The sequence below is a fragment of the Pundamilia nyererei genome, unplaced genomic scaffold (assembly GCF_000239375.1).
Source record: "Pundamilia nyererei isolate P.nyererei 1_Seehausen unplaced genomic scaffold, PunNye1.0 scaffold00126, whole genome shotgun sequence".
Taxonomy (NCBI): Eukaryota; Metazoa; Chordata; class Actinopteri; order Cichliformes; family Cichlidae; genus Pundamilia; species Pundamilia nyererei.
This window is the reverse complement of record NW_005187527.1, coordinates 1,800,945-1,812,534: the sequence shown is the minus strand read 5'-3', so window position 1 is coordinate 1,812,534 and position 11,590 is coordinate 1,800,945. Positions and strand designations below refer to the sequence as shown.

General features: G+C 41.9%; 1 protein-coding gene across 15 annotated transcripts in view; it reads right to left on the bottom strand.

Annotated features, from left to right (window-relative positions):
- Positions 1-11,590, bottom strand: part of LOC102199017 (latrophilin-3) — a 263,343-nt gene that overhangs the window by 50,147 nt on the left and 201,606 nt on the right. For all 15 annotated transcript variants that reach the window (XM_005743033.1, XM_005743035.1, XM_005743038.1 and 12 more), the window contains 3 exons: positions 8,424-8,546; positions 5,994-6,199; positions 2,714-2,890 (listed from right to left, as the gene is read on the bottom strand). In XM_005743033.1, the coding sequence (XP_005743090.1) occupies positions 2,714-2,890; positions 5,994-6,199; positions 8,424-8,546 (506 nt within the window). The remainder of the gene's footprint in view (positions 1-2,713; positions 2,891-5,993; positions 6,200-8,423; positions 8,547-11,590) is intronic.

Here is an 11,590-nt window from a genome sequence, read left to right as displayed (position 1 = left end):
TCTCCTTTCAGGCCAGGATAGACGAATGTCACCGAGCAGTGACTAAGTTTGTGGTCAAAGGCTTGCACCCATTTGCCACAGCAGATGCCTCCGATTTTTATTAAGTGAATGTGTTTAATTGGAGCCAGTGACATTACTGGATATTCTTGTGTAATTGTAATTATTGCTACTGAAGAATATTTATTTTATTATTTTACATTTACAATTTTTTCCCCTGGGGACCCTGTGACACCCCATTGAAGAGCCGAAGGCTGGATCTCTTAAGATCTCACTTCTGGGTTTGTAAGGCCATGTTACTCCTAAATTTCTATCTTAGATTAGATAGAGATGTAGATTAGATGAAACTTTATTAATCCCTCGGGTGGCTTCCTCCGGGAAATTCAGTTTCCAGTAGCAAAGCACCGAAAGAAGTTGCATGTTACAGATACATTAAGGGGAATGAGAGTAAGAATATAAGCATAAATACACCATATATACACATATACACATATATAGATACAGAATATACAATATGGATAAAATCTTGTTCAAAGAGAAGATATAAAACAAAATTCTAAGCTAATCGGCCTGTGTGTTCTCCTTTTTTAAAAACAAGAATTGATAAAGAATCGAATCGTTCAACAGAATCGAAAATGGAATCGGAATCGTGAAATTCCCATCCCTAATCGCTTCATATTAAGGTAAAGACCCGACAATAATACAGAGAAAACCCCAACAACGACACCTATAAGCAAGCGCTTGACAACAGTAGGGATGAAAAACAGGAAGAAACCTCTGGCAAAACCAGGCTCAGGGAGGGGCGGCCATCTGCTGTGACCAGTTGGGTGTGGGGCGATAACCAAGGGGTGGTTCGGGGTGACCTGATCCAACACTAACTATGAGCTTTATCAAACTGGAAAGTTTTAAGCCTAATCATAGAAGTAGAGATGGTGTCTGTCTACTGAATCCAAACTGGGAGCTGTTTCCACAGAAGCTGAAGCCACTGCCTCCTTTTACATCTACTTTTAAATACTCTAGGAACCACAAGTAAGCCAGCAGTCTGAGAGGAAAGTGCTCTGTTGGGATAATATGATACTATGAAGTCTTTAAGATAAGATGGAGCCTGATTATTCAAGATGTTGCATGTGAGGGGAAGGAGCCAGTGAACAGAATATAATATGGGAGGAATATGCTCTGCAGCATTTTGGATCAACTGAAGTCTTTTCAGGGAGTTTGTAGAGCGATTTGATAATAATGAACTGCAACAGTCAAGTCTAAAAGTAATAAATGCACAAGCTAGTTTTTCAGCATCACGTTTCTAATTTTAGTGATATTGCAAACATGAATTAAGGCAGTCTTACATATTTGTTTAATATGCGCACTAAGGGATATGTCCTTGACAAAAATAACTCCAAGATTCCTCACAGGGGTACAAATGTCTTCATGAACCAATAAAAGAAGCCCAGTTGCTTTCAGCTCAAACACTTAGGACTACCAAGACCTGAATGACTGACATATCAAGAGAAATTTTTTTATTAGTCTTAATAACTTTAATTCTGTGGTATTGGCCAGCTATGTTCACTAATTCAGGTTATGCCACATTCCTCTACATTTAAGATTTAACATTTTTTTAACATTTCTTTTTAAATTATGTGCATAATTGTTTCGTTTTTTAAAACATAGATGTATGCTCTGTTACTACGATAAAAAAGCGAGATAGAATCAGACTCGGAAAGACGGGAAGGTGAAGGAAGGTCTAGTGGTTATATGGACAGGGGCCAGCTGGAATGGTGCAGACAGAGTGTATATTTCTTTTCTGCCGCTGAATTATAAGAGACACTCTGAAGAGACAGATGCCATAACAGATACCAAAAACTACTCTGCTCTGTCAGCAGTCAGCTCCTAAACTTCCTGTGACAGAAATAATTAAGCTGTCTGTCAACATCAGAACTAAAACATGGCTTCCTTCGTGGCTGGACACGGAAAAAGACGTTTTTTTATTTGCCAGCTCCAACATGCACAGTATTAACGTCACCCAAAATCTCAACTCCACTATTCTTTTATACTTTTTTGTACAGCTTCCATTAACCCCTCTAAGTTTGTCCAACGCCAGGATAGCAGCCTCCAGTCTTTACGCTAGGCTAACTGCCTCCGGGAATACAATCGAAAGTGGAATTTTGAAGTGGAGAGAAGCTCTCATGTGAGGTTTTTTTAAGAGAGAGACCGTACAAGGACAGGTGAAAACACACGTCTTTTAGCATTACATCGACCAAGGCCCATTCACAGAGCTTCAACAAAGGCTTGAAGGCCAAAAACAAATCATTATTTATGAAGGCAAAGCATAAAATGCATTTCTGAAAGCCGCTGCTCACAAAACCCAAAACAACACAACACAGTGGAGCCATCACATATTGGGTTACTTCACACAAATGGAGATTTAAGATGGCTGCAATCAATACGCACTGACACAGGGTCATTGTTTAAAAGCGTATGAATGCGGGTACTTTAAATGTTAGCAGACAAAAGCCTTGTGAAGGTCAGAAAACAGCTGGCAGTCGATTACCCGCTAAATTGAAAAGCAAAGCAAGTATAAAACATATAATAAACTCCAACGTAGATATCAACTTTATACGACGTGAACCAGCTTTTTTATCGTTGGAAGGAGTCGCTTGTGTAAACCATGACGGATCAATGTGTTTCTGAGGATTAAACAAGTTCAAAAAAACAGGCTCACCTTTACATCCACGTGAGCCATGAGGACAGCAAAGTTGGTCAGATGTGTACAGGAGCATGTGGTGTGTGTCTTGTTGGTGCCTAGCAAGCGGCAGTCCTGCGTCGACCAGTAACCAGTCATGGTTCGCTTGCTGTAGCTCCAGAACGAACAGTTGGGGTTGAAGTTCTCCTCAGATTGCTGTTCGGAGGGGGAAAGACAGCAAAGGGATTTGAAGTTAATCGCACATTTGCTTGGCTTATTTCTGCTTTACTTTTATTTTCAGAGCAAACATCCTCAAAAAAAAAAAAAGGGTCCAATTTCTCCCCAATGCAATCCATATCCGTTGTAAAGTGAATAGCAGGTGTTTTTGCTGTCATAAAGCATCAAGCGGCCCCCTTGCCTGTCATCCATTGTGCTTTTTTGACCTTTCTCTTTAACTTTCACTGCGTGACAGTGAGCTGCCCCACAGCTTAATGGGCACCACTGCTGTCTGTGCCGGGCTCCGGTCCTAATGACGGGCACGCCTCCCTGCCATCTTGCTCGCCATTTCATAAAAGTCACCCACAACACCGAGGCTGAGTAACAGACAAGCACAACAGAACGCAGCTGCTGATAAATAGACACATCAACAGCCTCTTCCTCTTGAGCCCAATTCTTTTGCAGCTACGAAAACAAAGAGCGAGCGTGCACACGCACGATATCCTTTCCACAGCGACCCTCAGCTTCCAAGGTTAAACGCGTCTGCGTTCTTGCTGGAGATGCTGGGCGATGCTGCAGCTTTTCATAGTTTCACACGCTGCAGGGTGATTAGTCTAATAACGTTTATCCTCTGCGAATGTAAATTTGCCGCTGATTGAGTTTACCCTTCACACACCCAAACCCTGCGTTAAATATTACACGGAGAGGAGGTAGGATGACCCTCTGTCCCATTAATGGCTTTAATTGGTCCCATTAAGTGGCGAGGCAAGGAAGCGAAACCATAACTAGAGGACACATCATCATCTCAGAAGACCAGTCATCCAAAACCGCATGGTTTAGATGTTAATTTTCAAGGGCAAAGTTGAGCTAGATTCAACTTAGAAGAGCTATAAGACGAGTACCTTGGATTTAGTATGGAAGCCTAATATAGAAGTAATGTAATGCCTACACTATACAGTGGCTGGATTCGGTTTACATGAAGCTGCTATGTACCTCAAGTTGTTTCACACAGTGGATGGACTGTAGCTGTACTAAGGCCCATATAAATACACCAATACCTAATGCTGTGCTGGTTCCCATTTTACTCCCAGAACAGCCCTGACCAGTCGAGACATGGACTCCATGAGACCCCTGAAGCTTTGCTGTGGTATTTGGCACAAAGATGTTAACAACAAATCCTGCAAGGTATGAAGTGGAACATCTGTGGATCCGACTCCTTCGTCCAGCACATCCCAAAGATGCTCGATTGGACCGAGATCTGCAGAATTTGGAGGCAAAGTCAACACCTCAAACTCGTTGTTTTTGCTCCTCAAATTATACCTGAACCATTTCTGCTTTCTGGCCACTATCAGGGAATACAGTTTTTATGAAAGGGTGCACATGATCCGCAACGGTGCTTATGTAGGTGGTGTCAAAGTAACATCTGCATTAACTGCAGGTTTGAAGCATCACATTGCATAATGCATCCTGGTGTCAGGTGTTCCCCAGGTAAGCAACACACACGATTCAACATAGCAGGACACGTCCTTCCACTGCATCCAGTTCTTATGCTCACATGACCATTGTTGATGGTTTTGGTGGTGAACAGAGGTCAGCACGGGCACCCTGACTGGTCTGCAGCTATGCAGCCCCCTACACTTCCTTGGAGCCCTTTTTGATAGATAATCACCACTGCAGACTGGCGCCGGCCATCACAGTTTGATCCTTGTCAAACTCCCTCAAATGTTTACAGTTGGCCATTTCTTCTGCTGCTAACAGATCAACACTGAGGACAAAATGTTCACTTGCTCACTAATATATCCCACCCAGAGCAAGAGCAATCCAAGAACAAACATATGGAGTTGTAAATGAGCAGAGTAGTACTCACATATCACAGTCTTTACAGTTTTATCACACCAGAATATAATAAGCAAATAGAGACCCGTTAAACGAAGAGCTCATTCAGCAGCACCTCTGTTTGGTTTACAAGAACAGGGAGCTCTCGATTTGATGCAAAAGTCAATACTATATATAATAATGCAACCAATCAAATTTAATTAACGGAGGAAGACGAGATTATAATCACGACTATCACGACTAAAGAATGAAAACAAAAAGATAAAAAGCAGAAATGAAAAATGACTGTCAGTCAAATGAAGGGAAACTGTACAGCCCCTCATGAGGACGAGATCTGCTTTAAAAAATAAATCTTTTTATTTTGGCGAGGGCACATTTACGTGAGGAAAAGACGAGGCGGCTCTCTTGGCACACTGCAGGACTACAAGCAGGAGAAGCTTTTCCAAAAGGGCACTTTTTATTGAAATGACTTGATCTGAGCTAGAAAAGGGTATAAAAAGCGCCAGTACCCTAACATTAGAGCAACAGTAAAATTAGTGAATCTACAGTCCAAATTACAAATTACACTTAAGGCAGGTGAGTCAGAGCAATAACTGCGCTGACATTGCCCCCCTGACATTTCCCCACCACTTAATTTTTGACTTCCATAAGCTATCGTCCCTTTCTCTTATTCCCTCCCTCCCTCTGCGCTCTGGGTCCTTTTCCTTTTTTTTCTGCTGTTGTAACTTTCTTCCAGGTCCCTCCCACACGCGAGACCCGCCGCAATTCTGCTATGGTTGCTCAACATCTCCGGTAATAGCTGAAAGCTCTGTTTGCAGACAAAACAGGGATATTTTGAGGGTAGCAGAGTGTGGAGAAGATAATAGAGTCAAGAGGGGAAAGTCACGACTCCCCACAATGACTAAGCAGCCTCCATCGAGGCCGAATATGACTGATATTTGTTCAGGAGATCAGGTTGCTGTTCAAACTAATAAACAACAAGGTGTTCTTGCCATCACCCTGTGAGCAATGTTGTTTTCCACAATTTAATTTTCCACACCTTTCCTTGAATAAAACTTGTTCACATTCGCTTAATTTTCCCGGGTTTGTGATGGGATTTGTACGTTTTGTTGCACTTCGGTGATAGAGGAAATCGTGATGACAGGTGCTATCAAGAAAGTGAATGTGTGAGCGCATGTTTTTGTACGTGAATGAAAAAATCAGAGGCACTGACATCAAAGTGAAACCCATCTCTCAGATACACAAACATGCGGACGCACAGAATTACCTGCAGATGTCTAATGGTGAAAATGACCGGGTCAGAGAGGTAGACTTTGTTAGAGTCCTTGTTGATGGCGGCTGTGATGACCGGCGAGTTGACGATCACAGAGTAGTTGGTGGCCAGGGCTTCGCTGCCCAGCTTCATGCTGGCGTTCTCAGTTGAAAGATAGACCCCGATGTGCTTGTACAGGACGAACGCTATTCGGATTTCACCTGCAAGAGGACAGTTATGAACAGTCTCGCACTGATTAAAGAACGCACTGGATCCGGTATCACTTCATTTTAAAATAGATCTTTGACACACACACACACACACACACACACACACACACACACACACACACACACACACACACACACACACACACACACACACACACACAGTAAGGCTGGGCACTGATAGGAGAGTCACTGGCCAGTCTTCCAAGCTAAACATGTTTTCAGACAGTAAACAGTTTCCTGCTCGCTTTCAGTGATGATTGAGTGCTTTGACTATTGGCTAAAACTTCCTCAACCAGTGGCTTTAAATCAAAACACTGAAGAGAAATGCTCTGGAGAAACACCAGCTTCAAGGATCTTCTTTATCTTCTTCTTTCCACAGCAAAAGAAGAATGCTGTGGAAGAAGAATGCCAACATGAAGATGTCCCGTGAAAAGACATTGAACTATAGTTTCTTTCTTTCTTTCTTCTTTTTTCCCTAGCTGGCGGTCAGGAGGACAGGTCGCCCGAAGCCAATACGTCGCAGTGGGTGCCGTAGGGTTTCCATCTTGGTCAACGATGCACTTCCAGGCCTTGTGATATCTGGCCTTGACCTTTGCTTGATCGAGGATGAGACGTCGTTGTTTAAGATCATTTTCAATTTGCTTGATCCAACTCTTCTTGGGCGCATGACTCTTGATTCTCCAGTGGGGTGCTGCTACAGCAGAATGCGATATGGCAGGCGATGGTCACTCATGCGGCAGATGAAGTCGACACTTCTGGATCAGCTCTTCCATCGAGGGTTGCTGGTGACACTGACTACATACCACGCTGTTGCTGAGACGGTCACCGAGCGACACTGAGAATCTGATGCAAACAGCACATTTGGAAGACCTCGAGCTTGTTGAGGTCGTGCTTGATTATGACCCAGGTCTCGGATCCATAGAGAAGAATGGGCAATACCAGTGTGCAGTACAGGCGGATTTAGTGATGAGGGTGACGTTTGTCTTCTTCCAGATGCACCATCGGAGGGAGGCGAAAGCCGCCGCTGCCGCTTGAACGATTCTTGAGTGTACTTCCGCCGTTGATGCCACTTTCTTTTCTTGCACCAGAGAGCCGAGGTATCTGAACTATAGTTTAAAATGGTTTATACTCAATGTTTTTTTGGATTGTGTCCACAAACCTAGGGTGCAGTACTACTTACATAATGTGAAAACAATGCACATGATAATCTGTCATGTTATTTATACCGCTCACACAGCACACTCAAATTAGAAAAATGCTAAAAGTGATAACGAATGGACCCACTCACTAAACAAAGCTTCTTAAATCTGAAGTCAGAGCAGCACATAGTACAGACAACAGACAGGGCTACAAATATGGCTGCACACGAGGCAGAAAAGCAGAAATCATTCAGAAATCATCAGACTTAAATAAAAAAAACAGACTCCTATTGGCACTGACAAAGGCAACCATTTTTCTTGTTAATCATTTCCTCCTTTTTCCTCTCCCCATTGCCTCCTGCTGTCTCACTTTTGTGCATTCAAAGTTCCCTCCCGCCGTGTCTGAGATCACTCACTCTGATGAAAAGAAAACAATTTGGGTGCTATGGAACTGCATATCGGGGAAATATTCGCCACCCTGCTATAATGATCCGCCTGGGCACGGCTGGACATGGACTTAGTCATCCAGCACAGACACGGGGACGCAGCTTGAGTCGATTCTGATTTGCATGAGCTGATAATAAAAGTCTAAAAATGGGGCGACACTGCTCCCAAAGATATCTATGTATAGAGTCTAACTGCCTCATTTACAGTTTAGTGGCAGAGCTTGAATGTAACTAATTCAACAGCCAGGGTCTTATTCAGAGGCTGCAGAAAGATCTAAGCGCTTTATATGCAGACCAACAAAGGACTGGGGAAGCAAAGCGAAAGTTATTCACCAGCATCTGTGATAAAATTCCTCCAAAACCAATGGAGGCCCATGCAATGACACAAGTGGAAGAAGCAAAAAAGAAAAGACGACAAACAGCAAAAGAATTTTTGATTAATTACAGCAGCTCTCGTAAGCCAAGTAACATAACAATATTTCTATTGTAGCAAAGTTGAAACTTTTCTCTTAAATTTATCATAACCATGAATAATAAAACACAGAGTGAAGGCGCGCATGAGCCAAGATTGCACTTCAAACCCACAATACGGGAGCAATAAAAGCAAATTCAAAAGGTCGAACTTCTTACCGTTTCTTCCGTGCTGCTTCAGTGTGTTCGCTGAGAGGTGGATAGAGTTGCCTTGTCCTCCGGATTGTGGGAACTTCAGATCAGGCAAATTCCCATCTGTGCTCATTCTCGCTACCTCCAGCTCTGCACAAAACAGAACAAACCCAAGCAAGCAAACAACATTAAGCAATCAATAGAGGGCTACAGCAACCGCTTTGGACACTGGGGTCCTGTCTCTCAACTAAGAATTTAGCTAGAGTATCGAGTACATGGAAAGTATTTTGCAGACTGGCTGAGTCGGACTCACTTCTTTTACAACATTAATAAAAAATCTCAGAGTTATAGCCTTGACAGAGAGCTGGATGTTCTTTTCCCCAATTCAAACCAAGCTGACTTTACTTATTTTTTTGACTTTTCTATGACTTCCATGACTGGTTTACAAAATGGCTCCTGGGAAGAACAACAACAAGCAACCGACTGAATCATTGTATCAAATTTTTGTTTTTCCAAGCCCGTAAATAAGCATGCAGAGCAGTACCCAAAAGTTTGGGAACACTTTGAAAAGTCTTAATAAAATATGTACACAGTCAAACAATCACTGCTTTATTTCAATGACATGTTGTATTATCTAATGCAATTTTATCATTTTAATTGATGACATGAGCAAAGATGGTTAAAGAAGCAACAAACTTGGCTTGAGTTTGAAGCACTAGCCCCAGAAAAAGATAAACACCAGGGTTTGCAACTCCCTTCATGGATAACCGTCTTTAAGTCTGACGTCATTAGCCATTTTCCGGGTCCAACCTCAACCTCTGCTTCAGGTCCCAAAGTAAAACGTACACTGCAGCATCACAGACAGTCACTGGCTAAATTATTTCGTCTGTTCGATGTGGCTGCTCTACCAGGTGTAACAATTACGTTTAAAATCCAGGCATCCATGAAAACAGAGTTTATTAACTTTAACAGAGTGAGAAGTTAGCCGGACGTTAGCTCGCTAGTTCCCACCTAAACATGATATAGCATGTTCTGACCGAGAGATTTCTGAAAAAATTAAAACATACAGCTCTGCTATCACTTCCAACATAACTGAAGACAGAAAAGTAAACAGCAATGACATTTGTAGGGTTACTGAAGTTGGATTAGCTTTATATAATGATGTGCTATGTGGTGGCTAGCTAAACAGCTATGGTTAGCATAACATAAAGACAGTGAAGCTGGAGGATCAACGCTAACTTTTTAATGTGAGGGTTCCTGATAGTTTGGGACAGATGCAATTACATGACAGGATCCTGTAGACGGACTGAACTTCAGTCAGGAGAACAACTGAGATAATCCATCCACAATAAAAGCTTAGTCATTAATATACAGCTGCATGGGCTGGGCTGTAGTTATCTTAAGGCTTTAAAAACTGAGTTTAAAATGAACAGTGACAATAAAAAATGAGAGAGGCCAACAGTGATCACTGACTTTGTAGGGGCTTGTTGAGATTTAATAGAACAAGATACAAAGCAATAAAACACGCTAAAAAGACAACAGCATTAATAAACGCAGAGTATTTTCGACCCGGAAACAGGGTTCATACGTCATCACCTAAACACCGGATAGGACAAACTGATCAGCATCTTTAACTGGTGAAAAAACATCTGGCCTCGTCAACAAGCTACTCCGATTTATATTTAGGGAAGCCAGATTGCACTGGATAGTGGAGGGAGTAGCAGACAACGCTGCAGGAAATCATCACTTTTTCAGCATTTTTCCAAAAGAACTGCATTTTGACGCTATTATTAGCTGATGCTCCGGAAACTCAACTAGAAAGATCTATTGCTTCTTTAATCAGCACCAAAGTTTCAAACTATGCTAACATAACAAAGTTTCCTCTGATGATCAATCAAACTTTTCACATGATAAGCTCGCATTAGGTAATAACATGTCCCATTCGTGATGGTAACAGATATTAGATTAAAAATCATAAGTCATCCAAATCCATTCATTACTGGTCGTTTACAAGTTCTCTCATCAGTTTTTATGCTTCATAGGTACATGAAGGAAAGCTGTTTTTCAAAAGCCAGAATTTTAGAGGGGTAGAGTAATTATGCTTTGTATATCACTGTACCTACACCAAGCAACAACACAAGCCTGGGTAAGAAATTTGTTATTGATTACGACTGATGGAATATTTAAACTGTAGTCAGAAAATCTTACAGCTAACAGCTGGAGCAGATGCTAGCAAACTGCAAAGAAACCTCCAATTGCTATATTGATTCCAAAAAGCATTCATCGTGTAGCAGCTGGTTTTATTAATCACTGCATCGCCAAAGAGCTCTAAATACAACACATCCTCACTTGATTCACTCAGCATTGACAGAAGAAGTTATCTGTTGCGACTGTGTACAGTTTACACATGGCAATGTTGTTTTTCCCCTAAACTGTAACAACAAAGGCTGTCTTTGCTTTATTAAAAAAAAAGACACCTTCATTCTGAGGAATCTTTTTCTCCTGAAGAGCACAGAGAGTGAACGATGGAAGGAGAAAATAAAGACCGACGGGACAAGACAAGCTCGCTTCTGCAGCAGTTCAACAGCTGTTGTGTCTGAAGCGAGCACCGAGCTCCTAATTTATGGTTCAAAGACTCTGGTGTCACGCAGCAGAGGAAAATGAGCTGCTGATAGGAGCCTGGCTCAAATAAAAATCTCGTTCCATCAAAGTTATTACGGCATGATACAATTCAATTTAATAAAGCAGTCTAGTGTGCTCCTCTCTTAAGTACAGGTGACCTGTGTGAAGTCTAGGCATTCCTAAATGTCAAATTAACTCCCAGAGCGCTGAGATGAGTCTGCTGATTCACAGCTCGGTAGAAATACAGGAAAGAAGTTACACAAATGCACATTTCTAAATGTGCGGTGTGGATTAATAGAGGCTGTGGGTGTAAGTAAACAATGCTGACGTTTATGTAAGAGATTACAGTTTTAGCCACGATTGTGCAGCTCTTGTAAAGAAATGTCACTGCAAATGTGTAAAATCTGGTATAAGCTGAAGAAACAGTCACGGAAATGGTATTAATAGGTTATATTGTAATCTAGACACCTACAGATTTCCATGAGATGGAAAAACAATGGGACAGTCCAACAAGCAGTGACCAGCTTACAGTGAAAACCGAAACCGCAGGAAAACAGCAAATGAAAAGCTGT